Source organism: Pelophylax lessonae, assembly GCF_965119305.1.
Source record: "Pelophylax lessonae genome assembly, chromosome: 3".
Classification (NCBI taxonomy): Eukaryota; Metazoa; Chordata; class Amphibia; order Anura; family Ranidae; genus Pelophylax; species Pelophylax lessonae.
In genome coordinates this window covers 647,901,727-647,925,720 of record NC_138770.1, presented here as the reverse complement: position 1 = coordinate 647,925,720, position 23,994 = coordinate 647,901,727, and the positions used below count along the sequence as shown (strand labels likewise).

Genomic DNA, 23,994 nt, shown 5'->3' with positions numbered 1-23,994 from the left:
GAAGCCTATCCCACCCTCACCTAACAACTGTATTTTATTTTTTCAATCAGCTCATCCCCCACAACTACTACCTTTTGTATCACTTGACCCTCCCTTTTAGATTGTAAGCTCTGGTGAGCAGGGCCCCCGGATTCCTCCATTATTGAACTCTATGGTAACTGTACTGTCTGCTCTTATGTTGACAAGTGCTTGATGAACTATTAGCCCTATATAAATCCTCAATAATGATAATACTTTACAGCCACACAGGTCACCACGGGTATGTGGAATTACACATTTTTTGAGACATTAAACATTTCCTTTAAATGTGTTTTAGTTGTGTGTTGAGCTGTTTGGTTGTCTTTCCCCTTTAGTAATAAGAGCTTATAACTTTAATCCAGTAGAAGAAAAAGGAATGTTCTCAAAACTCTATTTCTTGGGTTTTCTCTTTGCAATACAGATCGATCTACCAAAGTGATTCACTGGAAAGAATTGAAAATAATGCCTTTGCCAGACTTCCCAACCTGACAGAACTGTAAGTAATTGGTTTTTGTTATGGACAGTCCGCACATTATTTTCGAATCTAAGTTCAAAGAATGGGCATAGTAGCAAATAAATTAATGATGTTCTGTACTGTTTTCACTTATCAGCTCTGGCTAGCTTTCTGCATATCCACATTCATGCCAAAATTGCAAATCTTATACTGTTCTTTTAGCACTATTACATTTTCTTTTTTCTTCTTGGTAATTTTTAAATTATGGAAATGAATAGTTTTCTGCTCTATGTACAGATTTATCGTATCCCTTCTAGAACTTTTTAAATTATATGTAAACCCTAGCTGGATGGCAATTCATTTGCTAACTTTGTATTATTATATTACGTAAAATACTTGTGTAGCTCTACTAGGACTGCCCTTCAATTGTTATTGACCTTCAGATGACTAACTGCTTACATTACGGATGTTCTAAGCACACTTACTTGGCAATAAGGTCCTAAGTACATCATCTCATGTGTGGCTCTTTCCTTAGGGGTTATAAAGGATGAGCACCAGTCACTTTGGTTAGTATAAACTGTAAACCGTTTTATTTACTTTATTTCATATGGTAGGGAGTGTAAGGCATCATTCAGGATACCCCAAATAGCATATGTTCTCAAGCACCAGACTATGCTCAAAACCAGCCTTTCTAAACCTTTTCAACACAGAGGAACCCTTGAAACAACTTTATGGTTTCAGGGAACCCCTGTTAAAAATGACCATATCTACAACTCATGATACATTAGTGTGATGGTCAGTGGGAAGAATGAAAAGTCAAAAAAAAGGTGCGCAAATCAGTAAGTAGAAGCAGCACTAGAGAAATATATAAATGAAGTGAAAGTGGATAATAATGCACTTCAATAGTAAACCAACAATATTAATGTATAAAACAATCAAATCTAGTAGGTGCAAAAATAGTGCACAAAATTGGAAGACTTCAGAATCATGTGTAAACAAAATACAGTTCATCAATTAAAGTCCATAATCAAACATGTGCAAATAATATGTTCAGTGGTGAGTCCACATTTAAATGGTGACTGTGTTCAAATTCCAACGTAGTGAATGGCCTCTTACCATGTGTTAGACAAAACAGAGCCTCCAAATAAACTTGACAATGTGATAATAAAATAATGTCCAGTGATAAAGATGGACTCTTACCAGAGATGATGGAGGTAAAAACTTCAAGCAAAGTAGGTAGATAGTTACATAGTTATATAGTTACATAGTAGATGAGGTTGAATAAAGACAATAGTCCATCCAGTTCAACCTGTGTAGGTGTGTGTGGCTGTAATCATCTCACATAGCCCTGAATGTTCTGATCCTTGAGATGTACGTCTAAGAGTCTTTTGAAAGCCACCATACTACCCGCAGAAACCACTTCTTGTGGTAGAGAATTCCACAATCTTGTAGCCCTCACAATAAAGAACCCCCCACGTTGCCTGAGGTTAAAACGCTTCTCCTCTAATCGAATAGTATGCCCTCGAGTCCTCATGCAATCCCTTCGATTGAACAGCTTTTTTTCTAAGCTGAGATCCCCATTGAGATATTTGTAAATTGCTATCATGTCCCCCCTCAGGCGTCTCTTCTCCAGGGAGAATAAATCAAGCGATTGCAGATGCTCTTCATAATTAAGGTCCTCCAATCCCCTAATCAGTTTAGTTGCCCTTCTCTGTACTCTCTCCAGCTCCAACACATCCCTCCTGAGGACTGGCGACCAGAACTGGACAGAATACTCCAGATGCGGTCGGACCAGAGTTTTATAAAGTGGAAGGATTATAGTTTTATCTCTGGAATACATCCCTTTCTTTATGCATGCTAATATTCTGCCGGCTTTGGCAGCTGCCACTTGACATTGCATGCTATTGCCTAATCTATCATCAACCAAGACTCCCAGATCTTTCTCCATTTTTGATTCCCCCAAGGGCTCCCCTCCTAAAGTGTATTGGGATTTTATGTTTTTAGTCCCCAAGTGCAAAACCTTACACTTCTCCACGTTAAACCTCATTTGCCATGTCGTTGCCCACTCCATTATTTTGTCCAGGTCATTCTGTAGGATATCTGCTTCATGCTGTGAAGTTATTGATGATCCCGTGTTAGCAGGACTGAAGAGGTGGGATACTCTCCTTGAGGATCTTCCAGATTACATCCACCCACAGCATCCAGAAAAAAACACTTGGTGCGGCTCAAGATGAAATGGCCCAAAGATGCATTCCCAAAAGAAAGAAAAGGACTAATAGTGCATTATACTTTAAAACCAAATTTAATAAAGGCAAATACACTTACAGCAATCCACGTTAAAAAGATGCAACAAGCTGAAGAACGTCACAGCCGCCTGCAGAACGGTAATGTGACAAAATGACAGCGCGACCAGCTCCTTCCTAAAGGCAAGGAGCTTGAGATTTATTTGCCTCTTTCTTAATATTTAGTATCCCAACAAGGAATTTTGCATTGTGGATTTCCACACAGCAATGTAATAAAAAAATAAAATAAAAAAAGCTCTTTTATAAAATCCATTAAAAAAAAAATGCTAGTCAAATGTCACCATTCTTTCTATAGAGGAAGTTTTAATGTTGTGCTGCACTTTAAGGATATAATAAAAGTGCTGGAATTGCTTTGCAGAGGTCCCCAGTGTGGAAAAACTTGTTGGGATATAGTGTGGTGACATTAATTTTTGTTGTTTATGTGGGTGAAGCCAGGAATAAACTCTTAACCACTTTACCACTGGAGGATTTTCCTGCTTAATGTCCAGGCCACTTTTTGCAACTTGGTACTGCGCGACTTTAACTGACAATTGCGCGGTCATGCAGCGCTTTACCCAAACGAAATTTACGTCCTTTTTTTCCCACAAACAGAGCTTTCTTTTGGCGGTATTTGATCACATCTGCGCTTTTTATTTTTTGCAATATTAATAAAAAAATAGCGAAAATTTTGCAAAAAAATTGACATTTTCTACTTTTACAGTTAAAAAATATCCAATATATTTAGGCCAAAATGTATTTTTTACATTCTGTTATACAGTGCCTTGCAAAAGTATTCGGCCCCTTGAACTTTGCGACCTTTTGCCACATTTCAGGCTTCAAACATAAAGATATAAAACTGTAATTTTTTTGTGAAGAATCAACAACAAGTGGGACACAATCATGAAGTGGAACGAAATTTATTGGATATTTTAAACTTTTTTAACAAATAAAAAACTGAAAAATTGGGCGTGCAAAATTATTCAGCCCCCTTAAGTTAATACTTTGTAGCGCCACCTTTTGCTGCGATTACAGCTGTAAGTCGCTTGGGGTATGTCTCTATCAGTTTTGCACATCGAGAGACTGAAATTTTTGCCCATTCCTCCTTGCAAAACAGCTCGAGCTCAGTGAGGTTGGATGGAGAGCATTTGTGAACAGCAGTTTTCAGTTCTTTCCACAGATTCTCGATTGGATTCAGGTCTGTACTTTGACTTGGCCATTCTAACACCTGGATATGTTTATTCGTGAACCATTCCATTGTAGATTTTGCTTTATGTTTTGGATCATTGTCTTGTTGAAAGACAAATATCAGTCCCAGTCTCAGGTCTTTTGCAGACTCCATAAGGTTTTCTTCCAGAATGGTCCTGTATTTGGCTCCATCCATCTTCCCATCAATTTTAACCATCTTCCCTGTCCCTGTTGAAGAAAAGCAGGCCCAAACCATGATGCTGCCACCACCATGTTTGACAGTGGGGATGGTGTGTTCAGGATGATGAGCTGTGTTGCTTTTACGCCAAACATAACGTTTTGCATTGTTGCCAAAAAGTTTGATTTTGGTTTCATTTGACCAGAGCACCTTCTTCCACATGTTTGGTGTGTCTCCCAGGTGGCTTGTGGCAAACTTTAAACAACACTTTTTATGGATATCTTTAAGAAATGGCTTTCTTCTTGCCACTCTTCCATAAAGGCCAGATTTGTGTAGTATACGACTGATTGTTGTCCTATGGACAGAGTCTCCCACCTCAGCTGTAAATCTCTGCAGTTCATCCAGAGTGTTAATGGGCCTCTTGGCTGCATCTCTGATCAGTCTTCTCCTTGTATGAGCTGAAAATTTAGAGGGACGGTCAGGTCTTCGTAGATTTGCTGTGGTCTGATACTCCTTCCATTTCAATATTATCGCTTGCACAGTGCTCATTGGGATGTTTAAAGCTTGGGAAATCTTTTTGTATCCAAATCCGGCTTTAAACTTCTCCACAACAGTATCTCGGACCTGCCTGGTGTGTTCCTTGTTCTTCATGATGCTCTCTGCCCTTTAAATGGACCTCTGAGACTATCATAGTGCAGGTGCATTTATATGGAGACTTGATTACACACAGGTGGATTCTATTTATCATCATTAGTCATTTAGGTCAACATTGGATCATTCAGAGATCCTCACTGAACTTCTGGAGAGAGTTTGCTGCACTGAAAGTAAAGGGGCTAAATAATTTTGCACAACCAATTTTTCAGTTTTCTATTTGTTAAAAAAGTTTGAAATATCCAATAAATTCCGTTCCACTTCATGATTGTGTCCCACTTGTTGTTGATTCTTCACAAAAAATTACAGTTTTATATCTTTATGTTTGAAGCCTGAAATGTGGCAAAAGGTCGCAAAGTTCAAGGGGGCCGAATACTTTCACAAGGCACTGTATAACAGTCCCAAAAAAATTTAATAAATCAAAATTTTTTAACATTTTAGGCCAATTTGTTTTCTGCTACATATTTTTGGTAAAAAAAATCACAATAAGCGTATTTTGATTGGTTTGTGCAAAAGTTATTGCGTTTACTAACTACGGGAAAGATTTTTAATTTTTATTGTTTATTTTTTTTTTACTAGTAATGGCGGCGATCTGCGATTTTTTTTTGCGGGACTGCGACATTGCGGCGGACAAATTGGACCCCTGACTGACATTTTTGACACTTCTGGGGGTTCCAGTGACATTACTACAGTAATCAGTGCTATAAATATGCACTGTTACTGTAATAATGACACTGGCAGGGAAGGGGTTAACACTGTTGGTGATCAAGGGGTTAAATGTATACCTCATGCTTACTGACGTGTGTGGGGGGAGGGGGTTGTGTGACACAGGTCGCAGGTTCAGCTATGCTGAATCCTGTAATCTGTCCCTGTCTGTCACATAGGAGATCCGCATGCTTTGTTTACACAAGTGGGCGGATTTCCTCACTTGATCTCTGACGATCAGGGAAGAGCGGCGGTGATCACCGCCTCTCCTCCCCTGGCACTACTCCCACTGTGTCTGAATACAGCGGGAGCGAGCCTCCGGCTCCGCGCCGCCAAGAGAGGGGAGAGTCTGGTGACGTAGGTCTACGTCGCCAGACGTTAACGAGCCACTTTGCCGCAATATTGGCCAGTTCCAGGGCCGATACCAATATATCGGGGAAAATGCATATCAGCCCCCAATATATCGGCCTTGCCGATAATCGGTCTATCTCTAATATAGGCCCACGTGTCTGCTGATTGGTGTCTCCATTTTTTTCTTTGAAATCAGGGACACATGATCCCTGATTCTCTTGTAAAAGGGACGTTTAGTTGTTCCTATGTAGAAAGCTTTACATTGACACTTGAATATGTAAACGACACCAATCATTTGGCATGTGATTCTGTATTTATGTGTCCACATGGTGTCATTCCGGAGAGAAATATTTTCACCTCTCAAGATATAACTGCAGTAATTGCATCTACCACAGGGAGAAGTGCCCAGGACTTTATTATCCATATAGTTGTCACACAAATGGTGGCTAGTCACTAGGGAATCTCTACATGAGTACATTGTCTATATAGCGATACCATGAAACAATGTTGTTAAGTTCCTCCATTCGATTTTCATTGGAGAATAAATCATGCTCACACCCCCATCACCTGACGTCATGTGACGTCAGAAGGGGCGGTGCTACTGGTGACTTAACCGGGTGGTCCCAGCCCTTGCCTATAAAAGAGCTGTCAAAGCTGAAGGCTGGGCAGATGGCGGGTAGCCTCTTAAGAGGTGAAGCCTTTTTTAATTTTTTTCTATTTTTTGGGTCCGACAGGCGTCGTGATTGACGATGGATTTGCATCGAGGGACACTATCTTATTTTTCTTTTAAATAAAGGACTGTGTTCTGTGGTTTTTATTTTTTTTACACTTTTTTAGTGAATGGATAGGGGTACATAGGTACCCGATACCCATTCACATGGGGGGGACAGGATGTGGGGGCCCCCTTGTTAAAGGAGGCTTCCAGATTCCGATAAGTCCCCCACTCGTGGACCCCCACAACCACAGCCCAGGGTTGTCAGGAAGAGGCCCTTGTCCCCATCAACATGGGACAAGGTGCTTTGGGGAGCATCCCAAAGCACCCTCCCTATGTAGAGGGCAAGCAGCTTGGTATGGTTTAGGAGGGGGGGGGCTTGCTCGCCTCCCCCTTTTCCATGCCGTCGAGGATAAATGCTTGGATAAGGGTCTGGAAGAGATTTTAGGGGGGACCCAATGCCGTTTTTTTTTAATTTTGGCGTGGAGTCCCCCTTAAAATCTGTACCAGACCCAAAGGGCCTGGTATGGATTTCCACTGGCAAAATCAACACAAGCACATTTGTCCATCCAGTGACACCAACAATACAGGGACATTTTGTTTATTCAGTGACACCACCAATAAAGGGACATTTTTCTTTTTCCAGTGACACCACAGATGCGCATGCATTTCTACCTTAGAGTGACACCACCAACACAGGGACATATTTTTCTCACACCAATGGCAGGGCATTTCTTTCTAAGTCACTCTTAGCCCCATACTTTACTGTTGGATAGAATAGTACATATTTTTCAGTGAGGTGTGCTAGACATGTGCGGAACGGAAAAATGTGTTTTGTTTTGGATAGATTCGTCATGTTACTAATCCTTTTGGAATTTGTTTAGTTTAGCTTCATTTTGTTTTGTTTGTTAATTTTCTAATGAATTCCAAATTTGATAAGCGACCGATTTGAATTTTGTGTACCCCCTGATGATGTCATCAACCCAGCATGCCCCAGATGGTGATGTAACAAGGGGGCAGGGGTTAGCCTCATCGGGTGACTCAATATCTTAGCTATTTAAAGTGATTGAAAAGTCTTGTTTTTTTTTTTTTTTTTATATAAATAACAAACATGTCGTACTTACCTGCTCTGTGCAGTTGGATTTGCACAGAGCAGCCCAGATCCTCCTCTTCTCGGGTCCCTCTTCCCTGCTCCTGGCCCCTCCTTCCTGTTAAGTGCCCCAACTGCAAGCAGCTTGCTATGGGGGGCACCCGAGCCGAGCTGCAGGTTTGTGTGTCTGTGACGAAACCACATATTTGGGTTATTTATTTATATCCTGCATTCAGTGGACCTTGGTACCAAATACCTTTTTCCCCTTCAGCCAGGAGAGCGCTATTTGGCGTGGCTGCCCCTAAGATCCAGATGATGCTACTCCTGAAACCCACAGACATTTCACCTTTTTGGGTCGATTTGGAGATATTCAGCACTCACGGACAGCGACCACTGAACATATGGAACATTGTATGTATGTATTGTCTGCTACTGGGGTCTCCTACTATTGTCTGCTTAATAAGGTGTTCTATGTTTATACATAGAATAATGTGTAATGTACTTTGTTTTAGCCTTCTTGCTTGCCAGTCTGGTCCCCCAGGCTAGTTTTAGTGCTAAGTTAATTAGCATGTTAATTATAACATTGTCTAGGTCTGGATTTCCATTCACCTGTTGTTTCGGTCCAGATGGCTAGTTAATTAGCTCACGTTAATTATGTTTCTGTATACAATTTCACCTGCATATGATAATGTAATCAGGCTCACCTGACCTGGTGGGGTATATATTCTGTGTGAGGTTGTTCAATAGAAGTTCCTTCTGCCTTTATGACTCCTTTAGGAAATGTCAGACGGTGAAGGAGGCAGTCGCGGAAGCCTTCAACGAGGCCAAAGGTTTTTTTTTTTTTTTCTTTTTTTCGGGGTCGGCGGTGCAGCCTTGTGGTAGACGATGGATCTACAGCGAGGAACATTGTTTTTTTTTTAATAATAAAGGAATTTTTAAAACTTGTGCTGTGTCGTTATTCACTTTTAACACTTTATACCCCATACAGGCGGTCCCCTGGTTACAAGCAAGATAGGGACTGTAGGTTTGTTCTTAAGTCAAATTTGTTTGTAAGTCGGAACAGGTAAATTTTTTAAGTTTAGCTCCAGCCAAAATAATAATTTTTAAGTTTTTTGGATAGCATAGGGAAGGGTTAACACCCCTGTACCATTTGTTTTGCTGTCTGTTCCCCTGTTCAGAAGATTTCACCTCACTTTCTGTCCCTATGACAATTGGATTTTGAAAATTGTAGGTTGTTGTGGAAACAAGGATTAGTGATGAAGCTTCTTCACAGCTTCTAGACACCATTTTCCCATGAGAATGCAGGAGTAAATTTCCCTTCCTAGGGGGAGATTTCTCCTCACTTCCTGTTGTCTTACTCCGTTTGTAAGTAGGAGTCATTTGTAAGTCAGATGTTTGTAACCCAGAGACCGCCTGTACTCATTCACATGAGTTCAGGAGGGGGGGCACCTACTCATCTCCCTCCTTTCCTGTTGTGTCAAGCTGCATTCTCGGATGAGGGTCTGGTATGTATTTTGGGGGACCCAAAGCTTTTTTTCTTTTTAATTTTGACGTGGGGTTTCCCTAAAATCCATACCAGACCCGAAGAGCCTGGTATGAATTGGGGGGGCATGCTTTTTTTTTTTTCCTAATTTGCTATTGCCGGCATTTTTTTGTTTACATTTCAGCTCTCAGCGGGGGGAGGCTGACAGCCGATATCATTAGTTGTTAAAGATGGAGAGGCTGGCTCCTTAAGAACCAGATATTCTTCACACAGAATTCAAATTGGTCGGTCAGTTTTCCACCAATTTGAATTCGAATGGTTCCGAAAACTTGGAATTCATTAGAAAATTAAAAAAACAAAACAAAATTAAACAAATTTCAACTAAATTTGTTACTATTTCATTCGGAGATTCAGATACATCTGAATCTTCAAATAAACAAAAACAGAGCATAACTAGAACCTTCAGGGCCCCGGTGCAAGAAACCGTGAAGGGCCCCCCGGACCCCTGGCCGGGGCCCTTCCCTTTAAGCATTGGGCTCTTCCCACTGATCCTGGGGCCCTTTACTCTCATTGTGGGGCCCTTTATTACAGTCCCGCAGTGGGACCCTTTCACAAGTTCTGCAGTGGGCCCCCTTCCTGCCATCTTGGGGACTCCCCACGTTGGTGGAATGCCAGGGCCTGGTCACAAGTGTGACCTTTGCGATCCTGGAAGTTCACCCACTAGTGTTAGTAGTTTTTATTCTTTGGTATTTTTATTGTATTATTTTTTATCATTTTATTTTATTTTTTTACAATGTCACTGACTATGACTCTGTCCATTCAGAAAAGAAAGGAGCTGGTAAATTACATATTTACCAACCCCTTCCTGGTTCTCTATTGTGACACATCCCCTGCAGCAGCCAGCAGGAGAGGGGATGGAGCACAGTGTGTGTGTGGAGGGGGCAGCACAGTGGGGGGGGGGGGAGGCAATTGCAACCCCTGTAGTTACGCCCCTGACCAAAAATTCATCCAGATTTACATTCGGACCAAATCGAATTGCACATGTCAAAGGTGCACTGCATCCCAGGCTCTACCACTCTATTTCCCCCCAGGGGGTAGCGGCGAGGTTTGGCATCTTTGTCCTGGGTGCAAGACAGGGGCAGACTGGCAACTTTCAGCCCAGGGGGCAAGTACAAACCAGAGGCCCATGGTGCAGCAACTCAGCCCCCCTCCCACTTTCCTCACCCCTCCTCCCACTATCACAATCCTCCTCCTGATCCCCATTCCAAGCTGAAGCCCTGCTCTAGATACTCTCTACTTACCGGCTAAATCTGGGTTCCCGACCTGGCCAGCTGGGGGAGTTTGGGGGGAGCTGGGACAGCTTGGTTGGGGCTGGCCGGAGCAAAAGAGTCTCCAGTGGGGCATGGAACTGGCCTCTGCTCAGACACAGTTTACACCATCCATGCTGGGGGGGGGGGGGGGGGCTGCGCTTTGTCCTTGTCTTCAACCCACTCTCAGTAGGTCAGCGGCAGGGACTTTTTACTTCTTTTCACCAGGAATCCTTTAGGCACGTCTGTGGCAGAAGAGGTGCAGCCTTTTTACAGGGAATCAGAGCAGCCCAGGGGGCAATTGCCCCCCTGGCCCAGTCCTCCCCTGTTGCAAGATAACCTTGTCCTGGCACTGGACACAGCAGGAGATTCATAGCTCTGCACTGTATAGTATGGATGGGGAAATCTGTTAATCTCATCTAGCCTGCAGACTGAACTAAAAAAAAGCGTAGGGACAGCTTTAATTTTGAAGTGACGTCAACTAAGCCGTACAAATCCCCCCTTCTCCCCAGGCTAGTTCCCAATGGCTACAAAGAACCCTTTTACAACCACATAGGCACATCAGGGCAAATATAAATAGTATTTACGGTATAGTCGTTTACTAACATGCTGTTATTAGTTTGCTGTTGTGCCTTGCAATAGTAAATTTTCCATAAAATGCCTGAAAATATGAGGAACATCATTTTCATATATATTTTGTTGACACGGGTTGTCAGTCAAGTGGTTCTTCTAACAGTGGCCACATTCACAATGAATCTTATGAACATTATTCAGTTTAATTGTAATTTTCAGACACATTTGAGTTCTTCTAAGTGTAGCACTGTCCCCGTAGGGGCCACTGAGCATAGATCTATCTTGGGTCTCCCTCTGATTATCCTGTTGCCAGATACTGGGTATTTTCAAATGCTGTCAGGTGCACACACACACACACACATTTGCTCAGTGTCTCCATTGACCAGTTTAAGGGATTTGTTTTTGGTGTTTTATTTGGAGAACTTGGATAGGAGAAGGGATTAGTGGGATACTCTAAATTCAACTATGTACAGGTGAGGACAACTCTTACTTGGCCTCACTAAGTGGAACTGAATAGCCGATCTTCTACTAAACCATGCAGCACTTGTATGAGAAGAATAAGTCCTTTGCTTGTGTTAGCAGCAGACTCAGTGAACTCTGTATCTTCAGGACACTAGCCAGTATCTCTGTTAGCTTACACCCAGCATGCTGACTTTCTAGCAACAAGAGGGGGATTTTAACGGCAACAGTCTCTAGGATCCCTGTGGGAAGTCTGTACTCACAAAGCCCTGTCCAAAGGTAACTTTCCTCTGTGATTCCAGATGAGATACATGGACATCCTCCCTCAGTCAGCCCTCAAAAGAGTCCCTGGGTTTCAGCATCTCTGTTTCTCCCCCTCAGGTAGACAACCTGAGGCCACATAGCAGCCTGTGCTGGGCAGAGACAACAGCCCCCTCCCCACCTGGACCCCGCTCTGCAGCCAAAGACCAGGAGCCACATGTGCACCTCAGATATAAGTACAGTCACCCACCATGCATCAGGGCACCTCCTATGCCTATTGGCCAGGGCTGTACTGAAATCCCCTGCTCTCATCTGCATGGTTTCCTCCCACTGTCCAATACACTGTATCCCTATTGGATCAGTGTAAAACATCAAGCTAGGATGAGTAGAATCAGAGCACACTGAGCAGGTCCTATCTGACAATCTCAGCACCTCATAAGCAGACAGCTCCTAGATTTACTGTAGCTAGCTGTCTGCTCCCTATTAAGCAGAGAAATCAAAATCTGTATACAGCTATGCTAGCACCTACCTAGGAGGGTGCTAAATACGTTTTTAATAGTGTATAATCCCTCAAAAACCATCAAAAGAAATTAGCTGACTACACTGTAGGTTGGGGAGTTCGCCCCCTAGAGGGCAAGTATTGAATTATCCTCTTCATGCCAGGAACCAACAGACACTATAAAGTATCACTCTCATTCTCAGTATCCTGTAGTGTTTCAGGATGGGGATGCAGAACATGACCCATTCCTCTCCAGTCACTCGTTTGTTTCTTGATCATTAGCAGTACTCTGTATTTAGAATTCACTTCCCCACATAGGCACACACCACAGGAAGCTACTGTATCTCACTTCTATTGAGGCAAGGCCTTGCTTTCCTGACTCCCCAGGCCAGGTCCATAGGCTAACCCTGCCCCATAGCAGGGTCCAAAATATAGAATGAGCTGCGAGGTGAGGAACGTAAAGTGCACCTGTTCTCCCACCAAATAGGGCTGCCTTCACCTACCACAGTCAACTCAGACTGGCTGCTATTTTTTGAAAGAGAGTCCAAACCTGGAAGGTTGAAATGTTTGTTCTCTCAAATGTACTTTAGGCTGGGTTCACACTTAGTTCGGACGCGGCTCACAGCCTTCCTGTTCTCCATTCGTGTTTTTTTCCTCTGTGTCCCTGTTTTCAGTTTCAGGGACAAATCAGGCCTGAATTTTCCCCTGAATTTGGACCTGAAATGGAGCCAAAGATGCACAGGACCCCTGTGCAATCTGCTTCTTGGCCACCACGGACCATTAAGAGCCGGGCACACTCTCCTGTCATGCAAATTGGATGCGGGGAAACCTGCATCCAATTCGCACTAGTGTGAGCCCAGTCTAAATGTACTTTACCACAAGGGTAAACCTGCTACAAATCTTCTGCAGCAACCCAAAAACCTAAATCTTGAGGGTTGAATAGCTTAAAGTGGAAGTTCAGCCTAAAACTAATGCCTCGTACACACGCAACGATTATCGGCCGACCGATCGGCCGTCTTTTGTCCAGTGTTGTTGTGTTGGTTGAAATGTGCTCTAGACTGCACACGAATTTTCTCGGCCAACAAAAACCAACTTCAGAAGTGATGTCATGTGCTGGTTTACTTTCCCTGTGTTTTTTCTTCTCTGAGCATGCCCAGTCTTGCTCATCTGATTTTTGTCTGCCAAAATCTGTACTGACTGACGGAAAATCGGCCGTTCTGTTGACGGCCAACAAAAATTTTATAGCATGCACACCAGATTTTGTTCGGCCGAAAAGTCGGAGTCGGTTGTCGGAAGCATCATACTAACAAGCCGACAATCGGCCGATCGGACGTTTGTCCGAAAATTCACGGCCAACAATCGTTGCGTGTATACGAGGCATTAGTATCTCTAATTCTACTTGCAGTCACATTCTAAGACAGAACTATCTAACCCTGTAAAGCAAAGATCGCTATACATACCTTTTCTGAAGCCGATCTGTTTAGGTCTCCAGAAGCGGATGGTGTGTGCAGGAGACAGCCAACAACAGCTGAGAAATGCATAGGAAGTGACATTACCCATAGATTTACTATGGGGCTTTGGTTGTCGGCTGCCTCCTCTGCACCCGCCCAGGGCCAGATTAACATAGGGGCTATTGGAGCTGCAGCTCCAGGCCCCTACCTTAATATAGGCCCCGGGTTGGCCATATTCACTGTTACCGCTCTTCTGTCACTTGTAAACACAGAAGTCTGGCTTCTATGCTTGCTTCCCCAGGCAGCTCCCTCAGAACCTCCCCACACAGCACGAAGGCCGGACAAGGAGGGACAGTTGCCGATGCATGGATGTGTTTATGGGCTTCAGAGACAGCATCCCATGTTGAATTAGGCATGCATGGCTGCACCCTTCCTCCTCTGGGTGCATGCCAAGGCACGGCCCTTAAGGCCCTTCAAAATCCTCAGCACCAAGCCCATGATGCTCTTAATCTGGCCCTGCACACGCCTCCTCACTGAAACCACCACTGACAGCTCAGCGTGGGACCGGACTGAAGCGGCTTCAGAAAAGGTATGTATAGCGATTTCTTCTTTACAGGGCTAGATAGGTTAGTCTTAAATTGTGGCTGCCAGTAGATTTAGAGTTTGTTATTTTTAAGCCGAATTTCTACTTTAACTACCTAGGATAAGGTTCTTTTGATACACCAAGGTTACACTTGTTCCTTACTTAGACATTTCTCTCAGTAAGTGACACAGATAACTTCTTTTATTAAATAAAGTTCCTTTTTTTGACGAACTCTGTAAACTTCAAGTACACTTCACATCATTCCCCAAGATTCTTCATATACACTGCTCAAAAACACTTTTTATTTCTGAGTATAGCTTCAAGTCAATCAAATTCCTGGGATATTGATCTGGTCAGTTAGGTAGCAGAGGGGGTTTTAATCAGTTTCAGCTGCTTTGGTGTTAATGACATTAACAACAGGTGTACTAGATGGGCAACAATGGGACGACCTCCAAAACAAAATGGTTTTAAAGGTGGAGGCCACTGAAATTCTTTTCCCTACTCATCTTTTCACTAGTTTTGCATTTGGCTAGAGTCAGTGTCACTACTGGTAGCATGAGGCGATAGATCCTATAGAGGTTGCACAGGCATTTCAACTCCTCCAGGATGGCACATCCTAACGTGCCATTGCCAGAAGGTTTTCTGTGTCTCCCACCACAGTCTCGAGAGCATGGAGGAGATTCCAGGAGATAGGCAGTTACTCTAGGAGAAGAAAGGGAGAGGGAATACCCCAGATCACTACTGGTGTAACACCCTGATATAAAAGGGACGGTCAAATGATCTGCACTACAGTCTCTCCTATTTCAGCAAAAAGCTGGGCAGTCACCAACCAAGAAATTAATATAAGAAAAGGGGGGGGGGGGTGAAATATGCGAGATGCAGAGTCACCAGTAAGAAGGTTGAATGTGAACACACAGAGAATATGAAATGTAGCTTTATTAAATCAATCATAAAAAAACAAACTGACCACCAAGGGCTGTGATTGCAGCTCAGACAATTAAAACCAGACAACATTGTCTAATCAGTTACTCTAGTAGGGCTGGACAGGGCTGTAGAAGGACCTTAACCCATCAGAAGGACTGGAATCTGCTCCATTGTGCAAGGAGGAACAGGATGAGCACTGCCAGAGCCCTACAAAATGATCTCCAGCAGGCCACTGGTGCAAATATCTCTGATCAAAGAATCAGAAACAGACTTCATGCTGGTGGCCTGAGGTGGTGGGTCAGTGATGGTCTGGGGAGGCATATCCATGGAGGCACAGACCTCTACAGGCTAGGCAATGTCACCCTGATTGCCATTAGGTATTGGAATTAAATCTTTGGACCCATTGTTGGACCCTACGCTGGTGCAGTGGGTCCTGGGTTCCTCCTGGTGCACAACAATGCCTGGCGCCATGTGGTGAGAGTATTCACCCAGTTCTTGGAAGATGAAGTATTTGATACCACTAAATGGCCCCCACACTTGCCTGACTTAAGTCCAATAGAACACCTCTGGGACATTATGTTTCAGTCCATCTAATGCCACCAGGTTGCACCTCAGTCTGCTCAGGAGCTCAGTGATGCCCTGGTCCAGATCTGAGAGGAAATAACCCAGGACACAATCCATTATCTCAAAAGGAGCATGCCCTGGCATTGTCAGGCATGCATACAAGCATGTGGTGGCCATATAAACTTCTGAGTACCATTTTGAGTTGCTGCAATGAAATGGACTAGCCTGCTGCATCATTTTATCACTTTGATTTTCGCTGAATTGAGCCCTCTGTAAGGTGATCATTTTCATTTCCATTAAACGTTGTGGCATCCTTTTATTCCTAACACATTACCCAGTCCATATCAGCTAGATATCCAGCATGATATTTTTCCCCAATTAGATCTGATGTGTTTTCAAAGTGCTCCTTTCATTTTTTTGAGCAGTGCACATGTGGAATTGATTGCATACAATTGGCTGTGCCATTTGCTGAGGTAGAATGGCTGTGCTGTTGACTCAAAACAAAAACTGACCCTAGCATTTATAGCGGCAAGGGTGCATAGAGAAATGTAGTTACTGTATAAGGTATAAGTCCATAGTAAGTCCAAAAATGTCCAAGGCGCTAGGGCAGGCTTCTTGGTGGAGTATAGCAGACTCTGGATATATACAGACGAAAACAAAAACAGAGAAGCGCCTCTAAGTGCAGTAGGACGGTGTATTTTAATAAACCCCTCAACAGGGCTACTTACAATAGATAGGTATAAAACAAGCACATCAATATGGAGCGGGCCGTGGGAGCTGCTGGTACCGCCAGGTGGAATGTGACAGGAGTCCCCGTGGGGAGAAGAAAGCCCCTGTGTGTAAGTAGCCTGGTTGTGGGGTTTAATAAAATACACTGTCTTACTGCACTTAGAGGCACTTCTCTGTTTTTGTTTCAGTCAACCAGGGTATCTACTGAATGTACGAATATTGTAAAATACAAAAGACAGTACTAAACAGCATTTTCTCTTTCTGCAGAATTATCCGTAACACAAAACATCTGGTATATATTGGGCGTGGAGCATTTGCCGACCTACCAAACCTAAAATACTTGTAAGTTTTTTTTCCACTCAAATGCATAATAATTATTTTAAAGTAAACCTGTATGAAAAACCCATGTGTGTCCTGAAAACTCGAATTTCTTGGCTCTGCCATTCTGGAGCTCTGGCTTTCATACATTGAGATGCTGGCAATTACATGCATGCAATAATTGATTTAAAATTGATTTAAAAGAGAAATATCACTGTTCTTTTTGAAAAGGGAATTTTCATTTTGCAAAAGGAATTTTCCCCCAGCTTAGTGAAGCTCTGCTAAATTCTATCATATAACTTGCACAAACCACCACATTCACTGACCTACAGGAAAAATTCCATGGCAAAGGGAAAATTCCCTTGCAAAAGTGAAAAGCCTATTTGCTATTAGCAAATCAATCCTAAGGTATTTTTACTTCACCCTTCACTTAATTGTTTAAAGTGACTCAGTCAGACCTAGGCAGCTAGGTATTCGTGCACATTGTGTTCAAGTACAGCGCCACATTAGAAAAACCTAAAAGATTAAAAGAACACAGTCCATGAAGTCCGTCTAAAAATGATGCTGAGGTGCAGAAATAAATGCAAATAAATTCCAACACCGTTAGTGCAGACACAATCCTGATGATCACCATGTGCATAAGATAAGGTAATCTCCTTACCAGAATTTTAGACCCCCTGTTAAGGAAGGTCCACCAAGCATGAGGTATAGAAACGGTCACCAGTGAAGGGTCCACTCCAAATCAGCAACCAGTCCACGACGGAATATTCATAGAGGACAGTATATCTTTATGAACTTCATAAACTCCAAATGTTGGACATTGATGTTCCTCCAAAGTGGGGCTCACATGGTGAAGTACGTACAGTTTATTGAATAAAACAAAGGTAAAACACTCACATGTCAGCTGCCTGATACAGGCATGTAATAAAGGTTTGCCGCGGCTACAAGCGTATCTGCATGGGGGTTGGCGTGACTGACGCGTTTCGTCCTTCCATCAGACTTTGTCAAAGGCAAAGCCCCCATGTGCAGCACACTCTTTTATTCGTGCACATGCATGCAGTGGCTTTCAGTCCTCTCACTCAATGCTAGGCTATTGGGTGAAGATTCCTCACTTCTTTGGTGTGTCAAAGTTATCCGGCTCCTCATGCTGTCCTTTCATCTGGTAAATGGGAAGGAGGGTTGATCAAGACTTGACGTTACCAAAAAAAGGTGACATTTTCCCCATCAGAACTGCTTGGAATTTGGTTCTAAGCACCACACCACTGTTGGAACAAGGTATGGCTTTATTTTAATAAAAGTCTTGAGGAAAACACCACCAATATTATGCAGAGATCGTGCTACTCCTTAAATGTAGTCACCACGTAAGCCATCACCATTGTAAGAAATGCACTCTTCCCAGACTGAGATGACCCCCACTACAGAGTCTGATTCACCTGTTATAAATACTTCCACCGGGAACATTCAGTCCACACACATTGGTTCCAATATGTCAGGCTGGCTTTCTCTCCAAACAAAGCAGGCTTCATCCAGAAGAAGCTTCTTCACGTCTTTAGCGAAACGCATTGACCTCATCGGCGTCATGTGGAATACTCTGTTATTCGGGGATCTGGAGCCGTATCAAAACCAGCAAAGCTGCATGCAGCGATACCAGTGGATCCAGCAACCTTGCAAGAGGTGGATAAGCAGTTGGGGTGACTGTTAAATAGAGTAACGAACAGAACAGAGCCTAAGGCCCTCATGAGTGACCCTTGGTGCGGCAAAGTACTGCCTGCCATTTCATCTCTTCACCTAGCCCCAAGAAGTTTGTACTTAGCACACTATTGGAATGGACTGGGTGCTGTAATAGGGGAGGGGTGTTGAAGATAATCCCAATTTCTCGTTTACCCACATGACCACCTTTTCCACCCCATGCTGCTGTGCTAAGCTACTGACATTTGCACCAGAGATGGCCTTGCAGTTCGCCCAGCGGTCGGTTTGCAGCAAACTTTGCTCGTTTGCGATTCGCCGAACATGCGAACATATGACATGTGGCGAACATATGGCGATGTTTGCGACCGCCATATTAGTTTACATTGTGAAGAGCTTTGACCCATGAAACCATCAAGTGGTACAGGACAGCAAATTGAGACATTTCAGCACATGGACATACCTTATAAATAGACCTGGCCTGGCTGCCATTTTACATTCTGCCTTTTGTCAGTGTAAGGAGAGGTTGCTGTGTGGAGCAGGGACAGACTGTTAGTGACACAAATCGCTAGGTAATAGGTCCACAAAAGTCCTTTTAAGGACTGGTATAGGTGTACTATTGTTTGGCCTATATTCTGTCTTTTGTCAGTGTAGGGAGAGGTTGCTGTGTGGAGCAGGGACAGACTATTAGTGACACAAATCGCTAGGTAATAGGTCCACAAAAGTCCTTTTAAGGACTGGTATAGGTGTACTATTGTTTGGTGTGCAGTATATAGGGGTGTAATACATTTATATTATACTTTCTAATATAGAAAGCATATTATAGTGGATTTGAAGCAGGGTGTTATATAACAATATACTTTCATAATAGTGTATTTGGGTAGTGCAGAAATTTTGCCTCTTTCGCTGCGTTCCCTCTGCTACACACAGTGACAAACGTTACTGGGAAAAAAAGTATTATAACTGGTGTGATAGACCAGTGGCCCCCCAAAACGACAGATTGAAGCGGGGTGTTATATAACAATATACTTTCATAATAGTGTATTTGGGTACTGCAGAAATTTTGCCTCTTTCGCTGCGTTAACTCTGCTACACACAGTGACAAAAGCTACTGGGAATTTTTCTTTATAACTAGTGTGATAGACCAGTGGCCCCCCAAAACAACAGATTGAAGCGGGCTGTTATATACCTTCTTCCACATATACTGCGCTTCTCTAAAGACTTTTGTCACAGGGTCATTTAAAAAATGACAGGCAGAGGAAGAGGCAGGCCTTTCCGCAGGGGTGGTAGGGGTAGGGCAGGAGCACCAGGCCGGAGCCAAAGTGGGAAGTTGCAGAAGGTGCGTTTGATTACGTCAAAGGACGCACCAGACTTGGTTGAGTGGCTCACTCAGCCTTCCTCTTCTGCACTCTCCTCATCCTCTCTATCTGCACCCTCTTCACTTTATGCTGTGTGCACCCCCAAAGATGCCACCACCAACACCACCACCACCACCATATACCCTCCACTTGAGTCACAGGAATTATTTTCCGATCCATCAAAAGACATTTACGATGCGCAGCCATTCTTGGCATTGGGTCAAGAAGAGGAGGTAGCAACAGCCGCCCCTCAGCAGTCTGATGACAGTACCCAGATCAGCCCAAGGAGGTTGGTCCCCGCTGTTGCTGCCTACTCCGAGATCTCTAATGTTAGTGGTGGGGAAGGTGATGTAGATGATGCAGAGGTAAAATTTCTGCAGTACCCAAATACACTATTATGAAAGCATATTGTTATATAACACCCAGCTTCAATCTGTCATTTTGGGGGGCCACTGGTCTATCACACCAATTATAATACTTTTTTCTAATTGCGTTTGTCACTCTTTGTAGTTGTAGTATCGATGCAGAACCGCTCACGAGTCACAATGCTGCACAATATATATCCATTATAATGTGCTTTCTATATTCATCCAGCATTGCGACTTCCTCATCTTCATGCTCCTGCTCCTCGATGGCTTGATCAATGACACGAAGCAATGCACGCTCCAGAAAGAAGGCGTAAGGTATGCTGTCACTGATAGCGCCCTGGCTGCGACTGACCAGTTTGGTCAGTCATCAAATGGCCGCAGAAGTCTGCATGCATCGTGCATGAGCAGCCACTGGTGCGGTGAAAAAAGCCCAAGCTCCCAAGAACCTGTCCTGCTGCAGAGTTCATACAGGTAGTAGTCGTTAACTGCACATTTATGCTGGAGCAGCCTATCAAGCATATACAAGGTTCCATCGCCTTGGGCAGTCACAAATAAGACGTCTGATGGGCAGGTTGTGTCGCCGCTGAATGTCAGCAAGGCGAGCCATGGCTGTGTAAGATCTTCTGAAATGGCCCGAGATTTTCCTGGCCTGCCGCAAGACGTCCTGGACCCTAGGGTATTTGACAACGAATCGCTGCACGACCAAGTTCAGGAAGTGTGCCATGCATGGCACGTGTGTAATTTTGCTCTGTTTCAGCGCGCTCAGCAGATTGGCAACATTGTCGCACACCACTTTACCAACTGTCAAATTGAGCGGTGTTAGCCACTGATCTGCCTGTGAACGCAAAGCTGAAAGGAGTGCAGGACCAGTGTGGCTCTTGGCTTCCAGGCACAACTGACGCAGCACAGCATGGCAACGTCTCACCTGGCATGTCGAATAGGTTCTGGGGATCTTGAGCGGCAATGTGGAAGAGACGGTAGCAGCTGAAAAGGAGGAGTCAGCCAAGGAGGAGAGGGAGGATGGAGTAGGAGAAGGAGAAGAAGAGGCAGGCCTGCATGCAATCCGTGGCAGTAAAACCAAATCTACACGGGTGCCATGGGTTACATGCTTAATGGCCATCAGAAGGTTCACCCAGTGGGCAGTAAAAGTTATATACCTTCCCTGTCTGTGTTTACTAGACAACGTGTCTGTGGCCAGATGTATCTTGGCACCGACACTGTGTGCCAGAGATACATTCACTTGCCGCTGAACATGGCCATATAGCTCTGGGATGCTCTTCTGCAAGAAATATTTTCTTTCTGGGACCTTCCATAGTGGTGTTCCAATAACCACAAATTTTCGAAAGGCCTCCGAGTCCACCAGTTTATATGGCAGTAGTTGGTGGGCTATCAGTTCCGACAAGCAAGCGGTCAACCATTGGGCAAGAGGGTTATCATTTTTTTACACTCGAACATTTGGGCCACGGAAGCCTGCCTTTTTCTAGAAAAATGTGAGGACGGCATGATGGAAGGTGGAGTGGAGGACAATTGTGAGGAGAGAGGAGAATGAGAAGAGGCTGGACGGTGAGAGCCTGGAGTGTGGCTTTGTGGGTTCTGACAGTGTTGCTTCCACTGGGCTCGGTGATGGGAGTCCAGGTGCCTTCTTAGGCCCCTTTCACACAGGCGGACCGTTCACTGCATTGACTGCAAAGGCTCCAGCATCAGGGAACGCATAGAGCAACAGGTGTCCAACTACATTGGGTTAACGGCCGATGTGGATGCTCTGAGAAGTGATGAACCCCTGGACTACTGGGTGGGCAGGCTTGACCTCTGGCCTGAGCTTGCACAATTTGCAGTAGAACTGTTGGATTGCCCCTTGTCCAGTGTCCTGTCCGAAAGGATGTTCAGTGCATCAGGGGGGGATTTGTGACCGATAAGCTCACTCGCCTAGCTCACGACAGTGTTGACTACCTCACATTTCTAAAAATGAATGAGGCATGGATCTTGGAGGAATTCAACACATGTGACCAGTAGACCATGTTTGATTCAAACTCCTCATGACAGGCCACAAATATCCGCCACCACCCATAACAATTCATGGTCCCTGTCTTAGGTAAATACAGTGGCATAAAAGGCCTTTTATGTCCGTTGAATGCCTAATTGCTACAGTCTGTCCCTGCTCCACACAGCAACCTCTCCCTACACTGACAAAAGACTTTTGTGGACCTATTAGCTAGCAATTTTTGTCACTATACAGTCTGTCCCTGATCCACACAGCAACCTCTCCCTACCCTGACAAAAGACTTTTGTGGACCTATTAGCTAGCAATTTGTGTCACTAACACTGTCCCTGCTCCACACAGCAACCTCCAGCCACAGAATACAAAGTTCTTTGCTGTTAGGTGTAAGCCTGTTGGCTAATTTTTGAGGCCTGTACTGGCCGACACTTAATTCTGTATCCTGTGAATGTCTAATGTACCTCCAGCCACAGAATACAAAGTTCTTTGCTGTCAGGTGAACGCCTGTAGGCTAACTTTTGGGGCCTGTACAGGCTGACACTTACTTTTGTATCCTGTGTATGCCTAATGTACCTCCAGCCACAGAATACAAAGTTCTTTGCTGTCAGGTGAAAGCCTGTGGGCTAATTTTTGGGGCCTGTACTGGCCGACGCTTACTTCCGTATCCTGTGAATGCCTAATGTACCTCCAGCCACAGACTACAAAGTTCTTTGCTGTCAGGTGAAAGCCTGTGGGCTATTTTTGGGGCCTGTAATGGCCGACACTTACTTCTGTATCCTGTGAATGCCTAATGTACCTCCAGCCTCAGAATACAAAGTTCTTTGCTGTCAGGTGTACACCTGTGGGCTAATTTTTGGGGCCTGTAATGGCCGACACTTACTTCTGTATCCTGTGACTGCCTAATGTACCTCCAGCCAAAGAATACAAAGTTCTTTACTGTCAGGTGAAAGCCTGTTGGCTAATTTTTGGGGCCTGTAATGGCAGACACTTACTTCTGTATCCTGTGAATGCCTAATGTACCTCCAGCCACAGAATACAAAGTTCTTTGCTGTCAGGTGAACGCCTGTTGGCTAATATTTGGTGCCTGTACTGGCCGACACTTACTTCTTTATCCTGTGAATGCCTAATTTTTCAGACTGGAATTGAAAATCAATGGGTCTGTAAATGTTTCGATAAATTGTGGAACGGATGAGGACCCATTTTACAGACGTGTGAATGGACCTTATATGTATTTGACATGTATTTACTGGCTGCTGTCAGTTCTGGCTGATTTAGAAAAAATATATATTTTTTTTTTTGCTGAAAAAAAATAAATACAAATTTTATGTTAACTTTTCCAATAGCAATACTTCTGGTATGTCAGTGTCCATGTTGTAGGACTATGTGTTCACAGCTAGTAAGTATTTTGTGGCTGAAAATATGACCTGGAGGTTTTTCATGTTCGTCTGCCATTAAAATGAATGGGGCCCGCTGCGAACCTGCAGTTCGCGAACATTTGAGCCAGTTCGCACGAGCCGTTCACGAACAGTCCCGGCAGATGTTCGTCCATCACTAGTGACTACATTTATGGAGTAGGATGATCTCCACACAATATCAGCGGTGTTTTCCTCAAGACACATATTGGATTTGAACAATTTCATACTGTACACTTTATTTATCTTTGCCAGATTTTATTTTGATATGGACTTTTGTTTATAGCAATTTATTTTCACTATGTTAGCATGGCAACATATATGTTATGTGAACAAAAGTTTGTTGACATAGGTCCTTAAAGAGGAGCTCCAGCCTCCCCCAAAAAAATGAAAAGTC

At 43.8% G+C, this 23,994-nt stretch overlaps 1 protein-coding gene across 1 annotated transcript in view; it reads left to right on the top strand.

Annotated features, from left to right (window-relative positions):
- Window positions 1-23,994, top strand: part of LHCGR (luteinizing hormone/choriogonadotropin receptor) — a 274,724-nt gene that overhangs the window by 108,420 nt on the left and 142,310 nt on the right. Inside the window, exons 3-4 of the mRNA XM_082252351.1 lie at window positions 440-514; window positions 16,727-16,801. Coding sequence (XP_082108477.1) covers window positions 440-514; window positions 16,727-16,801 — 150 coding nt within the window. The remainder of the gene's footprint in view (window positions 1-439; window positions 515-16,726; window positions 16,802-23,994) is intronic.